The 20,663-nt window shown below is 48.2% G+C and overlaps 1 protein-coding gene across 2 annotated transcripts in view; it reads left to right on the forward strand.

Moving 5' to 3' along the window:
- The window catches only part of CCN4 (cellular communication network factor 4), a 38,261-nt gene that overhangs the window by 13,600 nt on the left and 3,998 nt on the right, over positions 1-20,663 (forward strand). Inside the window, exons 2-5 of one of the 2 annotated variants that reach the window (XM_033202626.1) lie at positions 7,724-8,003; positions 15,260-15,520; positions 17,329-17,346; positions 20,297-20,490. In XM_033202626.1, the coding sequence (XP_033058517.1) occupies positions 7,724-8,003; positions 15,260-15,520; positions 17,329-17,346; positions 20,297-20,490 (753 nt within the window). The remainder of the gene's footprint in view (positions 1-7,723; positions 8,004-15,259; positions 15,521-17,328; positions 17,347-20,296; positions 20,491-20,663) is intronic. The other variant, XM_033202627.1, reaches the window with a different exon arrangement.

Below are 20,663 nucleotides of genomic sequence, written 5' to 3' on the forward strand. Positions count from 1 at the left end.
ATGCAAAGGTCAAACTATAGACTTGCCTCTTCCCAAGTCAACTTCCAAAGAGCTGAAATACATCATAATAAGTTACCACTCACCTTGAAATGTTTTCTCAAAAATACATATGAAACATTTCCTACAGGGGCTTTATTTTTTTTCCTTCCCAATTTTAATCAGCTTAAGTTTGTCCAATAAGTATGATTGAAGGGATCGCTTCATCCCTGTTCACCTGCCTACTGATAACCCTGTTTGTCCAGTGGAGTTAAGGACTTAGGGGTCTTATCATCGGGAGATACTCCTTTTGGTTTTCTCCCGTTTTTCAGTCATTTTAACAAAATATCAAGGATAAAATACACCATTTTCATTTAACTATACAAGACCTGCTTACAGAGCAATTGTGTCGCCCTGATGAATCACAGAACGCGGTAGGTATGTTCTGCAGGTCTGCGTGAACTGTGGTGTGAAAGCTGCTTAGTGGTGTGGGTGGATAATGCACATGGGTGTGGGTTGTACAAAAGTCAGATGTTAAAAAAGGAAGATGGTCTAAAATCCCCACACTTTCCCTTTATTCCTGCCCAGTGTTCTAAGGCAGTGGTTCCTATTTCTGTAAAAATCCCCAAGGGTTGCTGGTCAAACTACGGATTCCAGCCTTCAGTCTAGAGAAACTTAAGGCGAATATTCAAAGAGGGATCTAGGAATCGGGTTTGTCCACTCTGTCACCTAGGCTGCAGTGCAGTGGTACAATCTCTGCTCACTACAACCTCTGCCTCCTGGGTTCAAGCAGTTCTCCTCTCAGCCTCCTGAGCAGCTGGAACTATAGGCATGTGCCACTACATCCAGCTAATGTTTGTATTTTCAGTACAGACAGGGTTTTGCCATGTTGACCAGGCTGATCTCGAACTCCTTGACCTCAAGTGATCCACCCGCCTCAGCCTCCCAAAGTACTAGGATTACAGGTGTGAACCACATGCCTGGCCCAGGAATCTGTATTTTAACAAGTTTCACAGGCCGGTGATTCTGAAACTTTGGGACATTCAGAACCATCTGGAAACAATCTCAATGCCCAGGCTCCTCCCAGGTCCCTTAGGTTGGGATCTCTGAGTAGAGTGTCCATTAAAGCCCCAGGGTGGTTGTACTTTGCAGTAAAGTTTGGAAATCAACATCATAGTACCTGAGTAGTTAGGAGGGGTTGCTGAGGAGGGAGAGGCATGGCAGGAGGAGTCTTAGTGGGGTAGGTGGGGCCAGGTGGGCTCAGAGGCTGCAGCAGGCAGAACTGAGCAGGACCAGGCTGTGCCTGAGCAAGCCCTGGGCATCTTGCCTGCGGAAGCATCGCGGAGTGGCCACCACCTGTGTCTTCCCCATAAACGCAGTGGTATCTACAGTCTGTTTCCAGAAGTACATCATAAAAGAGACTTTTATGTGAACATCTGCAATTTGGAAATACCAAGGCTGTTTTTTGTTTTGTTTTGTTTTTCGCCCTCCTCTGGCCTTTCCTAAACAACACTCTCCTTGACTTACGATCTTTTCTCCTTTTTGCCTTCTTGGCTTCTGTTGTTGGACAGAATGATGCAGGCTCCATATGACAGTGTGTTTGCAAAGATCATTTTCTCTTTCTGCAGAATGGTCCCAGTCACCCCAGCTCAGGTGGTTCATGGTGGATAAGAAGATAGCAGCCAGGGCTCTCTGGGGACTCTACAGGACAGGTTATGGGACAGGCTCCTGCCTATGGCTGGGGAAAACAAGAATAGGTTCCAACCCCAAGAAAAATGAGACCCTGGTAGAAACCTCAGAGGGTCCCGGGGCCCAAGCAAGCATCCTGGGGTTCGAGGATGAGCCCCAGCCCCCAGAAGGAAAGTACTGTTTGTGAGATCCAACAGAAACCTCTGGGGAAATGTGCTGGCCTTTTTTTTTTTTCTATTGTTTAGCTGCGAAGAGATTCCTCTAAACGTTCATTTTCTACTAATTACCTCTCTCTCCAAAACCCAGGCAAGTCAAGCAAATAGGTATTTGTTTTGCACAAATACCTATTGCTTACACAGAAATGGGTTTATCGTTTTTAATTTGACAAAGGCCATACTCTCATTGTCCACTAAAGATAAGGGCCAGGTGTGGCTTAGGGGCCCGAGCTCCAGGGCTTCTTCATTGCAGGGCACCACAGGTGTGGCATGGGAGTCCCACCAGCAGCCAAATCAGGGTATTAGAGGCTGGAATGATACAGCTGGATTACTTACGGAGTGACAGATCTGACCCAGAGGTGCTACACGTTTTCTTTAGGATGTGTTGGTGTTCTGGACCAACAGAGACACCCCCAGAGAGGCCCCAGACCAAGCATTCAATGTCAGCGCACATACATGTCCCAGATGTTACCCCAGTATGAGCCCTCACTCAAATCTTAGGTATGTTGATTGTAAGGGCCTGTGAGTTTGTGCATGAAGGGGAACAGATGGGCGGCATGTGGTTTCTACCTTCAAGGGAGGACGGCTTCGTTGGGGAAATGAACATGCACTCGTTTATTCATCCTATCAACAGATGCTTATTGACACCTACTATATGTCAGGCTTTGTGAGGCTTGATGTCCCTCTACAACTGCCAGCCCAAATAATTGTCTAGCTGCTTCTTGATTACCTCCACTGATGGTACACTCACTACCTTTCAGCTTTTTTTTTTTTTTTCATCAGAAAATTCTCCCTCATGTACAGTAGTGGGAAAAACGTGAACTGAAACCGATCTAGATTCAAATCCAAGTTCTGTCGCTTACTAGATGTTGGGCCTGGGCAAGCCACTTTACTGCTCTGTTAAATGAGAATAATAATACCAGTCACTGTGCAGAAGACAAATGAGATCAGCCAGTCACTGAGGGCTCGGGCAAGACTGTCGCCCAGTGGTCATCGGAGTGATGTTTTGCAATAGATGGACTAGCAGGAGGAATTCCAGCTGTGACCTCATTTGATGCTCACTTCCAGTCATTTGGGAGCTAAGCAATGGTAGCAATGCCATTTTACAGAGGAGAAGACAGGCTCAGAAAGTGAACTCCCAGAGTGACATGAACAGTGACAAAGGCTGGACTGGATGCAGTGTGGTGTTTCTAAAACACAAGTCTAACCCTGCTATCCTCCTGCTAAAATCCTTCAACAAACCATTCTTTTAGACCTCAGCCCAAAGCAAGGCATTCGAGATCTTCCTTGATGTATGCTGTGCCTTGAACCCATTCTCATCCTTCCTAGCCTTCACCTCCTCCTGCCTGCACCCTGCACCCTACACCAGGCTCTCCAGGCCCTCCAGGCCCCAGGCCCTGGCACACATTGCCAGCTCAGTGCCTGTGTACCTGAGAGTCCTTGTGCATTGGATACCCTCTCCTCCTTCCTCACTGATCTATTCCCACCCCCTCTTCAAAACCCACTCCCAACACCTCCTGTCTTGGGAAGCCCTCTTTAGCCCTAGCACACACACAGCCCAGCCACTACCCTGTCATCCCACAGGCAGGTCTGCTTGGTTCTCACACTGCATCCCCAGCACCTAGTGCTGCACCTGACACAAAATAAAAGCTGACTACAGAGGTGTTGAATAAACAAATGAAAGGGAGAATGAATAAATGAGTGGACACCATCATTATAGCATTGATTGCACTGAATTGCAATCATTATTTATTTGTCTATTGGCCTCGCTAGGTGGAGAGCCAGTCAGGTGCTCTGTCTTATGCGCCTTCATCTCCTCCCAGCCTGGCACAAAGCCTGTGCATAGCAGGGATTTAAGAATCCTCTGTCCCTAGAATGACTCAGTCAGTGTGCACATCCCCAGCTAAACTGTCAGTGCTGGAGGGCGGAAACCGCCCTCGTGCCAGTCATCTGCTTTCCCTCTTGCTCACACAGAGAGGTGAGGCTTGATCGATTATCAGGAGTCTGGACTCACTAGTGGCCTGCAGACACATACCCTAAGTATGTGTCCATGCTGGACATACCCTAGGTATGTGTCAATACTGGACAAGGCAGCTGGCGCTCAGAGGCTCACACACCAAACCCAGCAGTCCTCAGGCCCTGAGGTCCAGAGGTTTTTCCCCTGCACAGATCTTGTCCAGCACCTTCTCCCCTGGCCTGAGTCTGGGAGGTTTTCTACCACTAGATGGTGCCAACTGCAAAGGCTGGCTCAGCTGACTGCCCACAGCACTTCCCTCCTCTGCCCAGGGATGTCATAAGGGCCTCCCCTGTCCAAGGGAGGACTTCTCTGCAGCTTCCCCTAACCAGCTGTGTGCCCTGGAACCTCCAGGCACTCAGAAAGGAAGCTTCCTTCTGGGCATCTTTAACTTGGGATGTAGACAGGATGGATAGTGATCCCAGGAGTGGGATACCCACCCGATTCCAGCCCTTTCCAGCTCAGCTCAAAGTGTCCAGATCCCCAGCTCTGTTCTGGGCACAGTGGGGTCAGGGAGGACGCACAACCAAATGGGTGTAAGAGGAGACAGACTTCTGTGTGCCATGTGACATGTGCCAGGCCCTACCTAGTGTTGCCACATCCACAATGCCCCTTCACCCTTCCAACTGGCCCCAAAGAGAGGGGAGCGTGATTGTGCCCATATCACAGATGGGAATGCTGAGGCTCAGAAAGATGAAGATACTGTTCCAAGGCCACATGGAAAGAACTTCTGTCGGACTGTTTCAGGTTGCATGTTCTTTTCTTGACACTCAAACTTAGTGCCCAGAGGAGAAGTTCCGGTACATGATGCCTTGAATATCAAAGATATCAAAGCCCTTTTAGCTGACAATCCCCCATCCATCCATTTCACCATTCAACACATAGGAAGCCCTACTGTGTGCCCTGTGCACAAGAGATGCAAGGCCCAGGCTCTGCCCTTTCCAAGTTCACATTCCAGTGAGAGAGGCAAGGGCAGGGAAGGCTTCCTGGAGGCGAGGGCATCTTTATTTACTCTGCCAACAGCATGTCCTGAGTGTGGCTCTCAGAGATGGTCTGCTAGTGCTCATGAGGCTCTGAGGCTTCTAGACTCATGGCCTAACAAGGAAACGTCTCTCCCCAAAGTCAAAAGGAGGTGTGTGTGTGTGTGTGTGTGTTTACTGATTTGGAAATGTAGGGGTTTCCTTGCATCCTGTTGTGTTTTTGAGGAAACACAGACAAGGGCAGACTAACTAGTGCCTCCTAGGTGAATGCCACCCAGCACTACCAACCCCAAGAGCTCTCTGTTCCCCACCAGGAAGGCCTTCCGAGGCCACATGGCCCACAGAGCCTTCCTCCCTGCAGGGGGCTGCAGGCAAGATATTTTTTGCCATTCTGGTGTCTGTCTGGGCCATAACAGAGAAGCCACCCATATGTCCCCAGTGAAGACTGGCACTGGGCAGGCACTCTGTGGGGGCCTGCCCCACCCTGCCCTCACCTCATGGAGTTCACAGGCATTAACCTCCAAACTTGCCCGAATCCCTCTGCTGGTCAGTGGCGGGGCCCCAATTCCACCTCAGCGCCTGCTCCTTTCCTTTCTTGAGTGATTGTGTCTGCAGCCCTGAGGTAAGTGAGGTGGCCTCACTTTACAGGGAGGGAGCCGAGGCCCTGAGCAGGTGGAAGCTGGCTGTGACTCATGTGGCTGTGCGGGGCTCAGATCCCATGTCTCTTCTATGAGGACCTGCAGGGCCAGGTCTAATCTAATCCAAATCTAATCCAGGCCAAATCTAATCCAAATCTAACCAACAAATATCTAATTTCTGAGGCTGCCTAGCGACTTAAGGGAAAGCCAGGCACACGCAGATCAGCGAGTCAGGAGATTCCCCCAGAGAAAGGGGCCCCAGGTTAAAAAGATAGGAGGGCCTCTCAGCCACAGGAAACTGATCAGAGCGGCCTTGAAGTAGGGAAAGAGTGGATTTGACCAAGTCCTGAAAACAAGCTTAAAGTTGGATTTTGTCTGTTGACTTGCAAGGGCTTTATTTATCGCATCAATATTTACTACATTTATTATGTGCCAGGCTCAAAGCCTAGACAGACTAATTCAGAAATTCATCTGAACCACTTTCCTCATCCCTGGTCCTTCAAGGTGCAAGAGTGGACCCCACTCTCCTGGGCAGAGCAATTACTGCCCTGGTGTTCAGAGAGCTTCCATTCCTTCTTGGGATGCCCAGCACTTTGCATAGTAAATCCCTCGAGCTGTAGTAACTCACCTCTAATACTTGCCTCTCCCATAAGCTGTGGATTCCCTAATCATAGGGACTTTTAAAACTTATCTCCAAATGCCTAAAACTTAAGAGAGACTATGACCTACCTCTGCAAATGTTTGTTGAGTGAATGAAAGAACCCAGAGGAGGCAAAAGTAAAAGCTGTTGCAATGAGAATTAGGAGACGAATTTGCACCTTGGCCTTGCTATGAACTGTGTCATCCTGGGAGTGTCCATCTGTCTCTTTGGGTCTTGCTTTCCTCCCCTGTAAAGGAGGAAAGAATTTGTCTGAATAGCTCAGCACCGGAACCTGGTGTTCAGAGTGGAAAGCAGATCTGTAACCCCACAAAGCAGGCTCCTCTGCTTCCAGATGGAGGAAGCAACCCAGAGCCCAGCCAGCCCCCTGCCCCAGCCCCACAGAAGCCGTGCTTTCTCCCTGCTTACTTCGGAACTCAGGCGTCAACAATGGGAAATGCTGGGCAGGATGCTCCATGGCCTGCCCAGGAGTAGGAGGACTGACTCAAAGCCTGGCTCTAGTCCCCGCTCCTGTGTCCTCAGGCGATTCTCTTCTTCTCGTAGGCCCAGGTCTCCTTTGAGATAGAGCAAAGGGCACAGATGGGATTCAGGGGGGCAACCAGATGGGACGGCAGGTGATGGGAGCTGGAAATAGTGGCAGCCTGGAGCTTCTGCACTCAGACACCCGGGCATCTCCATCTGCCATTCCTCGGGCCTGGGCAGCTCTTTGGGCCTTGGTTTCCCTTCCCAGCTGGCCTGTTGTTATGTTCATCATATTTGCCAAAATAAAGATGAAGCTGTTGGCCGGGGGATGGGAATGGGGATGCTAGGGAGGAATGCCGGTTGGTAGCATGGAGTGTGTGTGTGTTGGGTGGGGGGGTCTCATTGCCCTGAGAACAAAATAAAAGGGCTCCTCCATGCAGGGCTGGTGCTGGCAAAGGAAGCGCACTCACTCCTCAAGGGCTGGGGCCCATGCAGCTGCCAGGAGCTCTAAAACTGAACACCTGCCGTTGCACCACGCCAGCCCTTTCCGGATACTCAGAGGGGAAAAAAATAATAAAAGGTCAGCGGGCCGAAACTGGTGCTAAATAGGAGTCTTCTGACTCAGAGAGGCCTTAAGAACTCTTGATGAGTGACGGAACTGGCCCTGCAGGTCCTCAGAGAAGAGACATGGGATCTGAGCCCCGCACAGCCACATGAGTCACAGCCAGCTTCCACCTGCTCAGGGCCTCGGCTTCCTCCCTGTAAAGTGAGGCCACCTCATTTACCTCGGGGCTGCAGGGACAATCACTCAAGAAAGGAAAGGAGCAGGTGCTGAGGTGGAATTGGGGCCCCGCCGCTGACCAGCAGAGGGATTCGGGCAATTGGTTTAACTTCACTGCATGTTGGGCTCCTCTGTTCTATTTGTTTTATTGAGAATAAAGGAGATGTTTGGCTATCAAAAGCATGATAGAAAAAATCATTTTCTGAAAACTTTTTGAACAGTATGAAGACAGGAATGCAATGGTAGGTCCGTTCGGGCATTGAAATCCCTGCCTCAGTAGCCCTCCTTCCCCTCTGCCTTTCCCCTGCAGGCCCTCTCTCCAGCCCCTACGACCATGAACTTTACCCCAGCTCCACTGGAGGACACCTCCTCACGCCCCCAATTCTGCAAGTGGCCATGTGAGTGCCCGCCGTCCCCACCCCGCTGCCCGCTGGGGGTCAGCCTCATCACAGATGGCTGTGAATGCTGTAAGATGTGTGCTCAGCAGCTTGGGGACAACTGCACAGAGGCTGCCATCTGTGACCCCCACCGGGGCCTCTACTGTGACTACAGCGGGGACCACCCGAGGTACGCAATAGGAGTGTGTGCACGTAAGTGAGTCCCTCCATACCTTCTGACCAGCCCCTTAGCACCCCCAGCTCTGGCCCCAAACCCCCCTCCCTTGGCACCCCTACAGCCTTTCACCTGGCCAGGCTTCTGTTCAGCAGGAGATACACCCCATGGTCAGAGGCCAGAGGCTGGGCCCTACCTGGGAAGGGGAGGGAAGGATGCCTGCACTCATCTCGCCTCCAGAACTTTGCTTCTTGCTTTATTCTCAGTCCTAGAAGCACATTCATGGCTGTCCCCAAGGAAGAGGGAGAGGCCATGAAATACCTAAGCCTGGTTTTATTCTCTTAGTGGTAGGACCTTTCAACGAATGCCCATGGCCTACCAGGACACACCAGCATACTATAGAACTCCAAATATTTTGGTAATATTGTAAATTAAAACAATATGGTTTTAAAAATCCAGTAGCCTTGAAAGAATGAAAACCAGTAGCCTGCAGTCATCCCTTCCCACCAGCTACCTACATTTCTCAGTTACTACAGTCACTTTAATTTTCTAGTTATTTCTTCTGATAGCTACTACTATAAAATACGCCTTCTGCTGTATCTTAATTGCCTTGAAATATCAATTTTCTATAATCTATTAATATTCTAAGATAGTTGATGATTTAGCTCCTCAGTACCACCTGATATATCCCTACCTTCCAAATAACATTGCCATGATTTTTGGTTATACAATCATCAGTATTTATAGTATTATGACTATGTAAATATTGTTCACTGCAGTATGAGATCATGTACTTGTCTGAATTTCCTTCCTTATGATGCTTTTTGTTTTTCCTGGACTTTCTAATGGCCTTTGCTTTTTCTTTATTTTTGGTCTATTATGATATCCTCCTGTTTGGAGGTGGTTGTTGTTGTTGTTGGTTGTTGTTTTCTTTTGTCTTCAAGTGCTCCATCATGGGTATTCTGTCCTTTTTTGTTCCAAGACACCTCCTTTATGAAACTTTCTGACCTCCTGCTTCTGTCTGGGCTTGTATTCCCTTGAACTGTGTAAGCATTACCCAAAATACATGACTCATCAGATTCAGAGAGGTAACTAGGTATTATGATGCAGCAGCCTAACTTCTGAAAACTTCCACAAAGTCTCATAAACCCAAAAATTCCCTTCTTCCCTTAGTGCTGAATCAAGCCTTCCCCTTAACTATGACTCCATATACACCCTATCACATAGTCACACACAATATAGTCTCTCATCCTCAGCTAACCATTATATTTTTTGAGGTGGATTGTCAATGAGGGTTATGCACGTCATTTGCAGTCAGACAATTTTATTTTATCTGAACCTCATGGTTAATTTATGACAGTTTCTTCTCTTTTATCATTGGTTCATGCTTCAACTTTCACACCAATCCTTGTGTCTTTGTCTTTCTGTGAATAACCATCCCACTTCTCCCATCTTTCTAATTTTTCTTCTTTTACTGCAACTCATGAGCAGCCACATAAAAGGTATATTCAAAGAGAATTTGCAGCATCACCTGCTCAGAATCATCTGATGTGTTGGTTGTAAATGTTATTCCTGAGCCCCACCCCAGACTTGTTGAATTAGAGTCCCTGGAAGTGGGAATGAGCATCCATTCCTTTAACAAGACTCCCAGGTGATTCTCATGCATGCTGAAGTTCAAGAATTGCTGCTAATATACTGTCAGTCATCTGTTCCCTCCCCATAGCCCAGGTAGGGAAACCTGGCCTGGACTTCTCACACTAGAACCCCTCCAGTTATATAAGCCTGTCTCATAATTTATTCCCCCTGTGAAAACTCTTCTTCAAGGTCATTAAAAAGATAATTCTGTTCACTACCACTGCACTAATCTCTAAAGCTGTACTGAGATCTTGTCATCTGTCAGGCACCACTCATTTATAGATGTTCTGTCATGGATCCAAAGATTGTGTGAACCCAGAAACTGCCTGTCCTGCCTGCCTTCCCCACTGGTGGCCTGGAAAACCCCTTCCCTGTCCTTCTCACCCCCAATCTCTGCATCTTAGGTCCTGCCTTGACCCAGTACAGCCACTTAACTTCCCAACACCATAGGCTTCTGTGTACTTCCTTTTCTTTTATTTTAAAAAAACAAAAACTGTAGGGCAAAGGAGATTGTAATAGATGTTACACTTCCCAGTGGTTCCCTGGTCATGAAGTTTTGCAAGCATTGAGATAAAAGAAACTAACCAGGAGCTATAGAAATTCTCAGAGGCTTCAAATGTTCATGTCCATTGCCAAATTCCAAAAGAGAGCTATCATAAGCTTCATAATAAATTTTTAAAATGTATTTAATACTAAATTTTTTCATTCAGATAGTTTCTCACCCATCCATTACACTACACACACACACACACACACAGTTATACATATACACATCACACACATATATGTGCCCACACGTGCACACACACACAACTCACTAGTGCTCTATTGAACATATTCCCAGAAGTGATACCATAGTGTCTGAATTCATGAGACCCTAATGCAGGAAAGAAGAGAGTGTGGGGTCTGCAAAAGAATACCCCTCTGGGCCAGAGGGTAAACAGAACAAAGGGTTCCTCTAAGAAACAGTCTTTCTGCAAATGGTCAGCTAAGCCAATGGACAGTTCCCAGGACAGGCTAATTCTGTCCTTGAAGATTTGCATGTAATTAGACCAGAACAAGGCAGGTAATAAAAATGAGCAATCGCAACCCTGGCTCATATAACTCAAACAGAGTATGATGGGTACAATGGCAATCTGGTGTGTGCAAGCCCTGGCTCTCAGAGATCACCCTACTGGGCCCAGCCACTGTGGCCAAGCAGAAAAAAGCTAGGTCTTGTTCGGCATGCTTAGTTTTCAAGAGAATCCAGATATATGGATTTGTGTATGATTTGTAAACATTGGCAATACATTCAAAAATATTTTTAAAACCATGCTGTGGGCCAAACTAAATACGTCTGTGGGCAGAGGGTGACCTCTGAGTTACATCGTTTGGCTATTTCAGTTGCACAAACACTACTCAACGTTTAAATGAAGCTGGGTCAGGCCTGAGGGCAGTGTGGTTTGGTGGAAGGATTATGATATTTACAGGCTGACAGACTTGGGTTTTAGATCCTGCCTCTGCCACTTGCTAGCTACGTGACCACGTGCACATCGCTTAAGGAGCTTGATAAAACCAACTCCACATGGTTGTTGCAGAATAAATACGGAAATGCAAAAAAAAAAAAAAAAAGGTGATTGACTGCTCTTTGGCTTGGCTTGCGAGGAAAGTTACCTCAGTCTTATTCACAGCCACCTTTAGAGGAGGGAGCAGGTCTACTCCCTTCTCTTCTAGTATGGGCCTAGATCCCCCATAGTGAAGAGTGAGGGAGTAGTAAACTCATGCAGGCTCTTTGGACCTAGACAACTGAGCTGGAATCCCAGCATCATTATCACTCACTAGTGCTATGACTTTAGGCAAGCTACTGAACCTTTTAAGTTTCAGTTTCTTCTTCAAGGAAAATGTGACAAAGTTTATATCTCTGGGTGGTTGGAATGTCAAGTGCCTGCTACATGGCAGGAGCTGAATAAAGGGTAGCACTCACCCCAGCTCCCATCCATCCATCCCTCCACTGATTCTTCACACAATACACATAGGTGAGGCAGCAAACACAGACAAGCTACAACAAGGTGTGACCCACTGTCCCTGTTGAGAGTGGGACTGACAGTCCATGGGAGGTGTGGGAAGGGAGGGAAAGCCCTGATGGCAGAGCAAGTTGATTTGAATTCCTGAAAGTGCCTCAGTAAGAGGAGCGCTAACTAGATCACACCTCTACTGCAGATCTGAGATTAGATAACAGGTGGTGAAGGAAACACAACTGGCTTCACCATCTCGCCTTTGATTAGTTGGAAAGTGAATGAGTTGGCTGACAAGACCATCTGCAGCCATCATTCATCCCACTGGCCTGTGGTGGGCAGGCTGGTCAGAGCCAGTAGCAGCACCTCACTTCCCCACCCAAAGCTCCAAGGAGAGAGACTGGAGCCCATCTAGATGCAGTGGTTTTCAACCTTAGCTGCAAACAGGATTCACCTGGGGAACTTTAACAATATGGAGATCAAAAAATAAAAATAAAGATGAAAACTACGGAGATCAACAAAGGAAATATACTGACACCCAGGCCCACCCCCGTATTCTGAGGCCTGGCATGAGCATCACAGTTTTTAAAAGCTCCCCAGGTTCCCCTGGGGTTCCCGTGTGCAGTTGGTGGGGAGAACCACTGTACTGGGGACTCCAGGCATCCAGCACTGACCTCTCCCTCCAAAGTCTCCACATACAGGGGCAGAGTCCCGGGCTTAGCCCACTCCCTTCTACACACACACACACACACACACACACACACACACACACACTCTCTTCCTGGAGAGACAGCGTGCAGGCAGAGGCAGGGTGACTCAGAATGCAAAGATCAGTGATTCACCCAGCACTTCCTCTGCTTTTTTTGCCTTCCTCTGTCCCCTCCTTCACTGGTGTCTGGTGGCAGGAAATGGGCTGTGGAGTCAGGTCCCCTGAGTTTGAGTCCCAGCTGTATCATTCACCAGTTTTGTGACCTTGAACAAATGAATCATTTAACCTCTCTGAGAGCTTTCCTGTCCATCAAAGGAGAAAAATAAAACTCTCTTCATGAAGTCATCGGGAGAACTGAGTGAGATAATGTATCAGATGGTGCCTGGCACTAGATCAGAGGGTCAGTTGATGTTAGCATCTTTCCTTTCTGACCTCCTGCATGGATAACTGCACCCCAAGAAAAACAGTAGCCACAGCAAGGTTCACACAAACCGGGATTCTGCTTCCCACTGTGGTCACCTTGGACGCGACGCGTCTTCACTTTGCTGAGACTTTGTTTTGCTATATATAAAGACAAAGATGATAATGTGATAGTGTTTCTGTATAGAATAAGATAAGTAATATAATGCACAATAAAGAGTAGAGCTCACCCAGCTCCCATCCATCCATCCCTCCACTGATTCTTCACACAACACACATAGGTGAGGCAGCAAACACAAACAGAGCTACAACAAGGTGTGACCCACTGTCCCTGTTGAGAGTGGGACTGACAGTCCATGGGAGGTGTGGGAAGGGAGGGAAAGCCCCTATGGCAGAGCAAGTTGACTTGAATTCCTGAAAGTGCCTCAGTAAGAGGAGAGCTAACCAGATCACACCTGCACTGCAGATCTGAGATTAGATAGGAGGTGGTGAAGGAAACCCAACTGGCTTTGGGTTTCCCAGTATCCAATAACAGAGACAGTACTTCGAAAATCATGCCTGCTAGATAGTTTGATTATTATTATTATTAATAGCCACCTTTAGGCAGTCCCTAAAAGACAGAACTGTTGGCCCACAGCAGATTCCAAACTGCTCCTCCTTGGGTGGTCACTCATGATGTCCGGAGCTCTCTGCCTGTATTTCCAGAAGCTGTCCTCCTGAGAGAGCATGGTGTCAAGGGTGACATCTGGCCCAGAAGTCCCCAACTCTCCCTGGAACTCCAAACTGGCATAACTAACTCCACATAGCCACTCGGTTGTCAAGCAGGCATCTCGCATATAATGGAGAACACTTGAGTCCACCCAGCCCAAACCCTGCTTGTCCAAGGATGACAGAGCATCTTCTTCCTTCTTGACTCCTCTCCTCTCCCCTGCACAGCCCCTCTGTCAGCAAGTCCTGGCAGCTGTCCTTCCAAATCTGTCTGGAAGCCGAGCTCTTCTCTTTCTGGCTTCAGACTGCTCCCTCTCACCTGGGTCTCAGGGTGGTCCCCCATGCTACCTTTGCCCTCTGATCTGTCCTCAACTCAGCACCATGAGTGTTCTTGCAAAGCGTACTTTCTGTCATTCATTCAGCAGTTTCTTACTGAGCACCTACTATGTGCTAGGCTCTAACAGCTTTGCACCTTCCTCTGAGCCTACAAAGAAGCCTTCTCTGACCTCCTCTCCTTCCCTTTTCCTTCTTGTCTCCCCTCCTCAGACCTCTCCCACAGCCCAGGCTTGCTCCCAGCCCAGGTCTTTTTACTTAAGTGGGCCCCCCGCTACCTGGAAAACTCCTCCTCCAACCCCTGGGTGGGCTTACTTCCTCACCCCCTTCAGGCTTTTCTGAGCATCCTCACCCAGTGAGGCCTTCCCCATCCACGTAATGTAACCCTATTCCTGTTTGCACTGAGAATACTCACCAGCAGCACTAGAGGCTGCAGCATTTACCCCAAAATAACTTTGCCACAAAATATCTCACTTTTATTATTCTATTCACATCATTCTGGAATACCAACTTTGAAAAACAAAAGATATCAATCTATTTACAGCATTGTGTTTTTAGTAGTGGTCTTTCCATTTACAAAATGTCGTAATTCTCGATCACTGAAAATGTCAAATCCTAGAAAACCTAGCATTCCTACACATAATTGTTCTTCAACAGTTGGCCGGGATTCACTTGATGAATCTGATTTTTCTGAAATAGATTATTCTGATGATTCAGACAATTCCGATGTTAGTTCTGTTTAGAAAGAACTCCAAGAAACAGTTTTTCTATTTTATTTTTACATCGAAAATCAGTCAGATTTGCTTCAACCTCAAAAAGCATGTTTATATAAAATTAAATGAGCTCTGGCAGCTAGCTGAACTTTTTTTCTAAACAGGGAAAGGGTTATTAATAAATTTGCAACTGTCTCCCCACTCCCAACTCCCCCTCCCTGCTCCACTTTTCTCCTGGACACTTGTGACCACCAACATTCCATATGACCTTTCCACAGCATAAGCTCTTTGAGGGCATGACTTTTGTCTGTTTCGTCCACTATTGAGTCCCCAGCACCTGGAAGGCTCCATAAATGTGTACGGAATGAATGGAACACGTGTTTGGAAGTGTTCTGGCTTTTCTTTACAAGTTGGTCACCTTCAGAACCACGAGCCCTAACGGCAGGTATTTGTCAGTACCAGGCTTTGTGCCTGGTGCTGGGGACCCTGCAGGCAGCGAGCCACCTGAGTCCCTCGGGATCCTTCATCCTTCCACTCCCTAGGTGCTGGCTGAAGCTATAAAGGAACTCCCGCACTCCCTCTGCTGAAGTCCCACCAAACACTCAGCCCTGCCCTGTGCACTCTCACACCTCCCTGCCTTTGCCTTTGTGCCTCTGTTCCTCCCCCATGCTGGTAGCCATCCCAGGGATTGGGGTGTGGTCCACATGGAGCCCCTATAAAGGCAGCTGGGCCGGCCAGGGGCATCAAGGCCACTGGACCTGACCCGCAGCCTGTGTTTGCAGAGGTGGTCGGTGTGGGCTGCGTCCTGGATGGGGTGCGCTACAACAATGGCCAGTCCTTCCAGCCTAACTGCAAGTACAACTGCACATGCATCAACGGTGCGGTGGGCTGCACACCACTGTGCCTCCGAGTGCGCCCCCCGCGTCTCTGGTGCCCCCACCCGCGGCGCGTGAGCATACCCGGCCACTGCTGTGAGCAGTGGATGTGTGAGGACGACGCCAGGAGGCCACGCAAGACCGCACCCCGTGACACAGGAGCCTTCGGTGGGTGTGGGCCCGCTTGGGCTGGGGGCGGGACCCTACAAATGGATTGTGGACCCTCCTGGAGCTCTGACCACCATAGAATGACTCATTCCCCGGTCCACTACGTACTAGCTTTGTGACCTTGAGAAAGTCATACCTCCCCTGAGACCGTACTGCCCCATCTGTAAAACAGAAATAATCCTGTCTGTCTAGTCTGTCCTATGGGATCCTCCCAGCATAAAATGAGGAGTGCTTTGTAAAGCCCTAAAAGTCCTAAAAGCCCTAAAAGTGCAATCCATTATTATCCTACTAAAGCGTTAGGGATGGGTGGTGGAAGAAGGGTAGGTGTGTGGGTACCTGAGGAGAGGAGGCATGAGCAAGAGCAGATGGGTCTAGTAGAAGCTTCATGATGACTTGAGGCTTCCGCCTTGCTATGAAGATGGGTGGGCAGGTGAGATTTCAGCCAGGTAAACCAGATAAGAGGAAGCCCTGGAAAAGGAGGGTGGGGAGGGGCCCAATTGTTTCACTGCTGCTTACTGGAATCTAGCTCAGTGCCATACACTTAGCATGTACCCAGTTAATGTTTGTCATACTGGTGGGTGGGTAGATGGATGGATGAATAAATAGATGGATGAATAGATAGGTGGGTGGATGGATGGATTGGTGAAGACATGGATGGATAAATAGATACATGAATGTATAAATAGATGGATGAGTTGATGGATAGATGATGGATGGATGGGTGATGAATGAATGGGTGGATTAATAGATGGATGGATAAATAGATAGGTGGATGTATGAATAGATGGGTGGATTGATGAGTTGACAGATGAATTGATGGATAGGTGTATAAATAGATGGGTGGGTAGAGGATGGATAGATGAATGGGTGAATTGATAAATGGATGGATGAATGAATAGATAGATGGATGTATAAGTAAATGGATAATTGGATGGATAGATGATGGATGGATGGGTGATGAATGAATGGGTGGATTAATAGATGGATGGCGGATGGGTGGATGGATGGATGGATGGATGGATAAATAGATAGATGGATGTATAAGTAAATGGATAATTGGATGGATAGATGATGGGCAAATAGGTGAATGATGGATGGATCAGTTAATAGATGGATGGCGGATGGGTGGATGGATGGATGGATGGGTGGGTGGATAGATGGATGGGCTAATAAGGATCTGAACTAGGGTAGTGGGAGTAGAGGCAGCGAAGAAGGAACAGGCACAAGAGGCATTTCTTCAGTGAGAATGAAGGTCTTAATGTCAATTTAATGCATGGGGTGAAGAAGAAAGAGAGCCAGAGGCTGACTCCTGGGGCTTGCCATTGCCTAGGATCAAATACAAGAGAAGGAGCACATTCGGGCCAAGAGAGATCTACTTAGTTTGAAACAGACTGAATTTAAGGCAGAGTGCCCTGTCCACGGGATCTTAAGAGGAGATTCCAGTTTCTCTTTATGAGGAGGAAGGAGAGGAAATAGGAGAGCTCTGAAGTCATCTGCTTGGTGCTGCTGGTGGTGATGGCTGGGATGGCCTGAGGATAACATGCAGAGTGAGACAGACGGGGCCTGAGGCAGAGGTCTGGGAATGCTGACATTTGAAGGGTGAAAAGGATAAGAGGAGGCGTGGGGAAATCAAGAGAAGGGTTGGGATGTATGAAGAAAACCAGGAGCATCTGATGCCATGGCAGGCAGCAGATGAGGACATTTCTAGAGGAAAATGCTTACCAGGCAAGCAGTAGAGAGCAGTGGAAAAATGGCAATAGAGTGAGAGTTCTAAGGGTATTGGTGGTTTTTTTTTTTTTTAATTATAGATGCTGAAGACTGCTCAGGTACGATTGGGGGCAGGACTTCTCAAGCTCGGCACTGTCAACATCTTGGATGAGAGAATTCTTTGTGGTGGAGTTGTCATGTGCATTGGAGGATGTTTAGTAGCAATCTAATGCATGGCTACTAAATCCCAGCAATCTAATCCCTGGGCTCTACCCACTAGATGCCAGTAGCACCCTCTCCCTCAGAGGTGTGACAATCAAAATCACCTCCAGACATTGCCAAATGCACCCTAAGAGACAAAATTGCCAGGTGGAGAAGCAGTCCTGTGTGGATAGGAGGAGGTGTGGAGGACAGTTTTGTCCCCAGGAGCCCCAGGGCAGCAAGGCAGCTGTCCCACCACCACCTCCCCAGCAGGGCCCATTGAGGGTCACGGGGGAAGCAGGGAAGCAGAAGCTGTCTGTCCATTGTGTGTGGCCCAGTGACCCCGTTCTGACTGAGCACAAGAAGAGCCCCTGCCTAGCAGAGGCGACCAAAAAACCAAAGCTTTTATCCTCCTGGGGAAATCCCTCCCCACTGCCTCCCAAGCTCCAATTCCTGCCAGCCCTCCCTCTCCTGTCCTTGGATGCCTCCCATTTCAAGTCTCTCCCTCTCTCACTCAGTGATTCCTGCATTCATTCATCAATATTCTCTGCACACCTATAAGCTTGGAGAAACTGACTTACCTTTCCTCTTTCTCCTAATCCTGGTCACATTTCTCTTCTTTTCTGTGTTTATCTTTTCCCCTCTCTTTCCCTCCCTTCATTCTTTTTATTACTTTTATTACCTTCCCTCTGTTTCTTTCTCTCACACACAAACTCTTTTTCTCTCTCCTCCTCTCCTTCTTTCTCTCTCTTTTCTCTGAGCTTCCATCTGTCTTTCCATCCCTTCCCTCTCTGCCTGTTCCCTCCTCTCCTCATGCACATGTGTGTTTGGATGGGACAGGCCTCCTCTCCTCTGCATCTTGTTCCATCTTTCTGTGGGCAGTTCTCTTTCTTAACAGCTTTTAACCTGCTTTGGTATTGAGCTCACTACCGTTTTCCATTTTTCAGATGGTTAGAGAGCACCTACCATCTTCTAGATGCGGGAGATACGTGCATCAATAGGACCATTCAAGAGTGGGTAGTTGAGTTGGCTGGTAGTCAAATGACCACACAGACTCACATTAACTAAAGGCTTTAGCTTACTAAAGGCCAGGGACAGCTTGGGTGCTTTCATAGGCGTAAAGTTGTCTTTTCTATCACAGTACGGGAAAGAGATGCTGTAGCTAACCTCATCTGCAGGTGGGGATCCTGAGGAAAGGAGGTGTGAGCTAGCTTATTGGAAATTACATAGCCAGCAAGTAGCAGTGCTGCCAGTTGAAGCCTGTATGTCCTCTTTTTCCTTTTTTTTTTATTTATTTTTGAACAGAGTCTTGCTTTTTAGACCAGGCTGGAGTGCAGGGGTGTGATCTCAGCTCACTGAAACCTCTGCCTTCCAGATGCAAGCAATTCTTATGACTGAACCTCCTGAGTAGCTGGGATTACAGGCACATGCCACCACACCCAGCTGGTTCGTGTATTTTTTTAGTAGAGATGGGGTTTCACCATGTTGGCCACGCTAGTCTCAAAACTCCTGACCTCAAGTGATCCACCTGTCTTGGCCTCCCAAAGAAGCCTGTATGCCCTCTTAGCCATTACGCCCTCGGCATCACTGAAACAAAATGTTAGGTGCTAGGATGTAGCTACTTGCCTTTGAACTTCCTCCAAGTAAACTTTATCTCTGCAGAGGCAGGAGAACGTCTTTTAAAAGTCTTATTTCCGGCCAGGTGTGGTGGCTCATACCTGTAATCTCAACACTTTGGGAGGCCGAGGTGGGCAGATCACCTAAGCTCAGGAGTTCAAGACCAGCCCGACCAACATGGTGAAACCTCACCTCTACCAAAAATACAAAGTTAGCTGGGCATGGTGGCCCATGCCTGTAATCCCAACTACTTAGGAGGATAAACAGGAGAATAACTTAAAGCCCAGAATGCAGAGGTTGCGGTGGGCCAAAATCGCACCATTGCACTCCAGCCTGAGCAACTCCGTCTCAAATAATAGTAACAATAATAAAATAAGTCCTATTCCCAGCACCTAGCAAGATGTTTGATGCATACTCAGTAAGAATCTAAGCCCTATTATTGTGTTGCCAGCCCCATAGGCAGCTGTTATTGTTCTAATAGGGAGACAGGCCCAGGGTGGGTTATCTAAGATCACACAGCTTGTAGGTGGTAGAGCAGAATTTGAACTTGGGTCCACCTGTCTCTAAAGATGGGTTTCCATGGCGTAAACCCGGGAGGCGGAGCTTGCAGTGAGCTGAGATCCGGCCACTGCACTCCAGCCTGGGCGACAGAGCGAAACTCCGTCTCAAAAAAAAAAAAAAAAAAAAAGGCCGGGCGCGGTGGCTCAAGCCTGTAATCCCAGCACTTTGGGAGGCCAAGACAGGCGGATCACGAGGTCAGGAGATCGAGACCATCCTGGCTAACACGGTGAAACCCCGTCTCTACTAAAAAATACAAAAAACTAGCCGGGCGAGGTGGCGGGCACCTATGGTCCCAGCTACTCGGGAGGCTGAGGCAGGAGAATGGCGTAAACCCGGGAGGCGGAGCTTGCAGTGAGCTGAGATCCGGCCACTGCACTCCAGCCTGGGCGACAGAGCAAGACTCCGTCTCAAAAAAAATAAATAAAATAAAATAAAAAATAAAGATGGGTTTCCTCCCATGCTTCCACACTGCCTCTCTTGATCAGAAAAATACAAGGAGCTCAGAACATGTCCTCCACTCCCTGGGTACCTTTGCTGGTTAGAAGCCAACTTGCTGTCCTGTGGGGAGGGACAGCCAATTTCTCTCTGTTCCCCTGAGTTCTGGGGACCCCAGACCTTAGTGTGGTGAAGGTGAGGGTTGGGGGCTGGTGGGAGTTGTAGACTCATGCAGATTCTGGTCCCCACACACAGATGCTGTGGGTGAGATAGAGCCGTGGCACAGGAACTGTATAGCCTACACAAGCCCCTGGAGCCCTTGTTCCACCAGCTGCGGCCTGGGGGTCTCCACTCGGATCTCCAATGTTAATGCCCAGTGCTGGCCTGAGCAAGAAAGCCGCCTCTGCAACCTGCGGCCATGCGATGTGGACATCCGTACACTCATTAAGGTGGGTCCAGAGCAGGGGTGGACGTCTGGACTTCACAAGCAGACAAATCTGGGTTTGAGTCTGGCTCCTGAACTTCCTCGTGCGAAGCATTTGTAAAGTGAGAATATTGTAAAGTGGGAACAGTTAAGCTCACTTAGTAGATCTAGTGTAACAGCTATTTGGGATAATGCAGG

This window comes from Trachypithecus francoisi, unplaced genomic scaffold, assembly GCF_009764315.1.
Source record: "Trachypithecus francoisi isolate TF-2019V2 unplaced genomic scaffold, Tfra_2.0 Lachesis_group7, whole genome shotgun sequence".
In the NCBI taxonomy this organism is placed as follows: Eukaryota; Metazoa; Chordata; class Mammalia; order Primates; family Cercopithecidae; genus Trachypithecus; species Trachypithecus francoisi.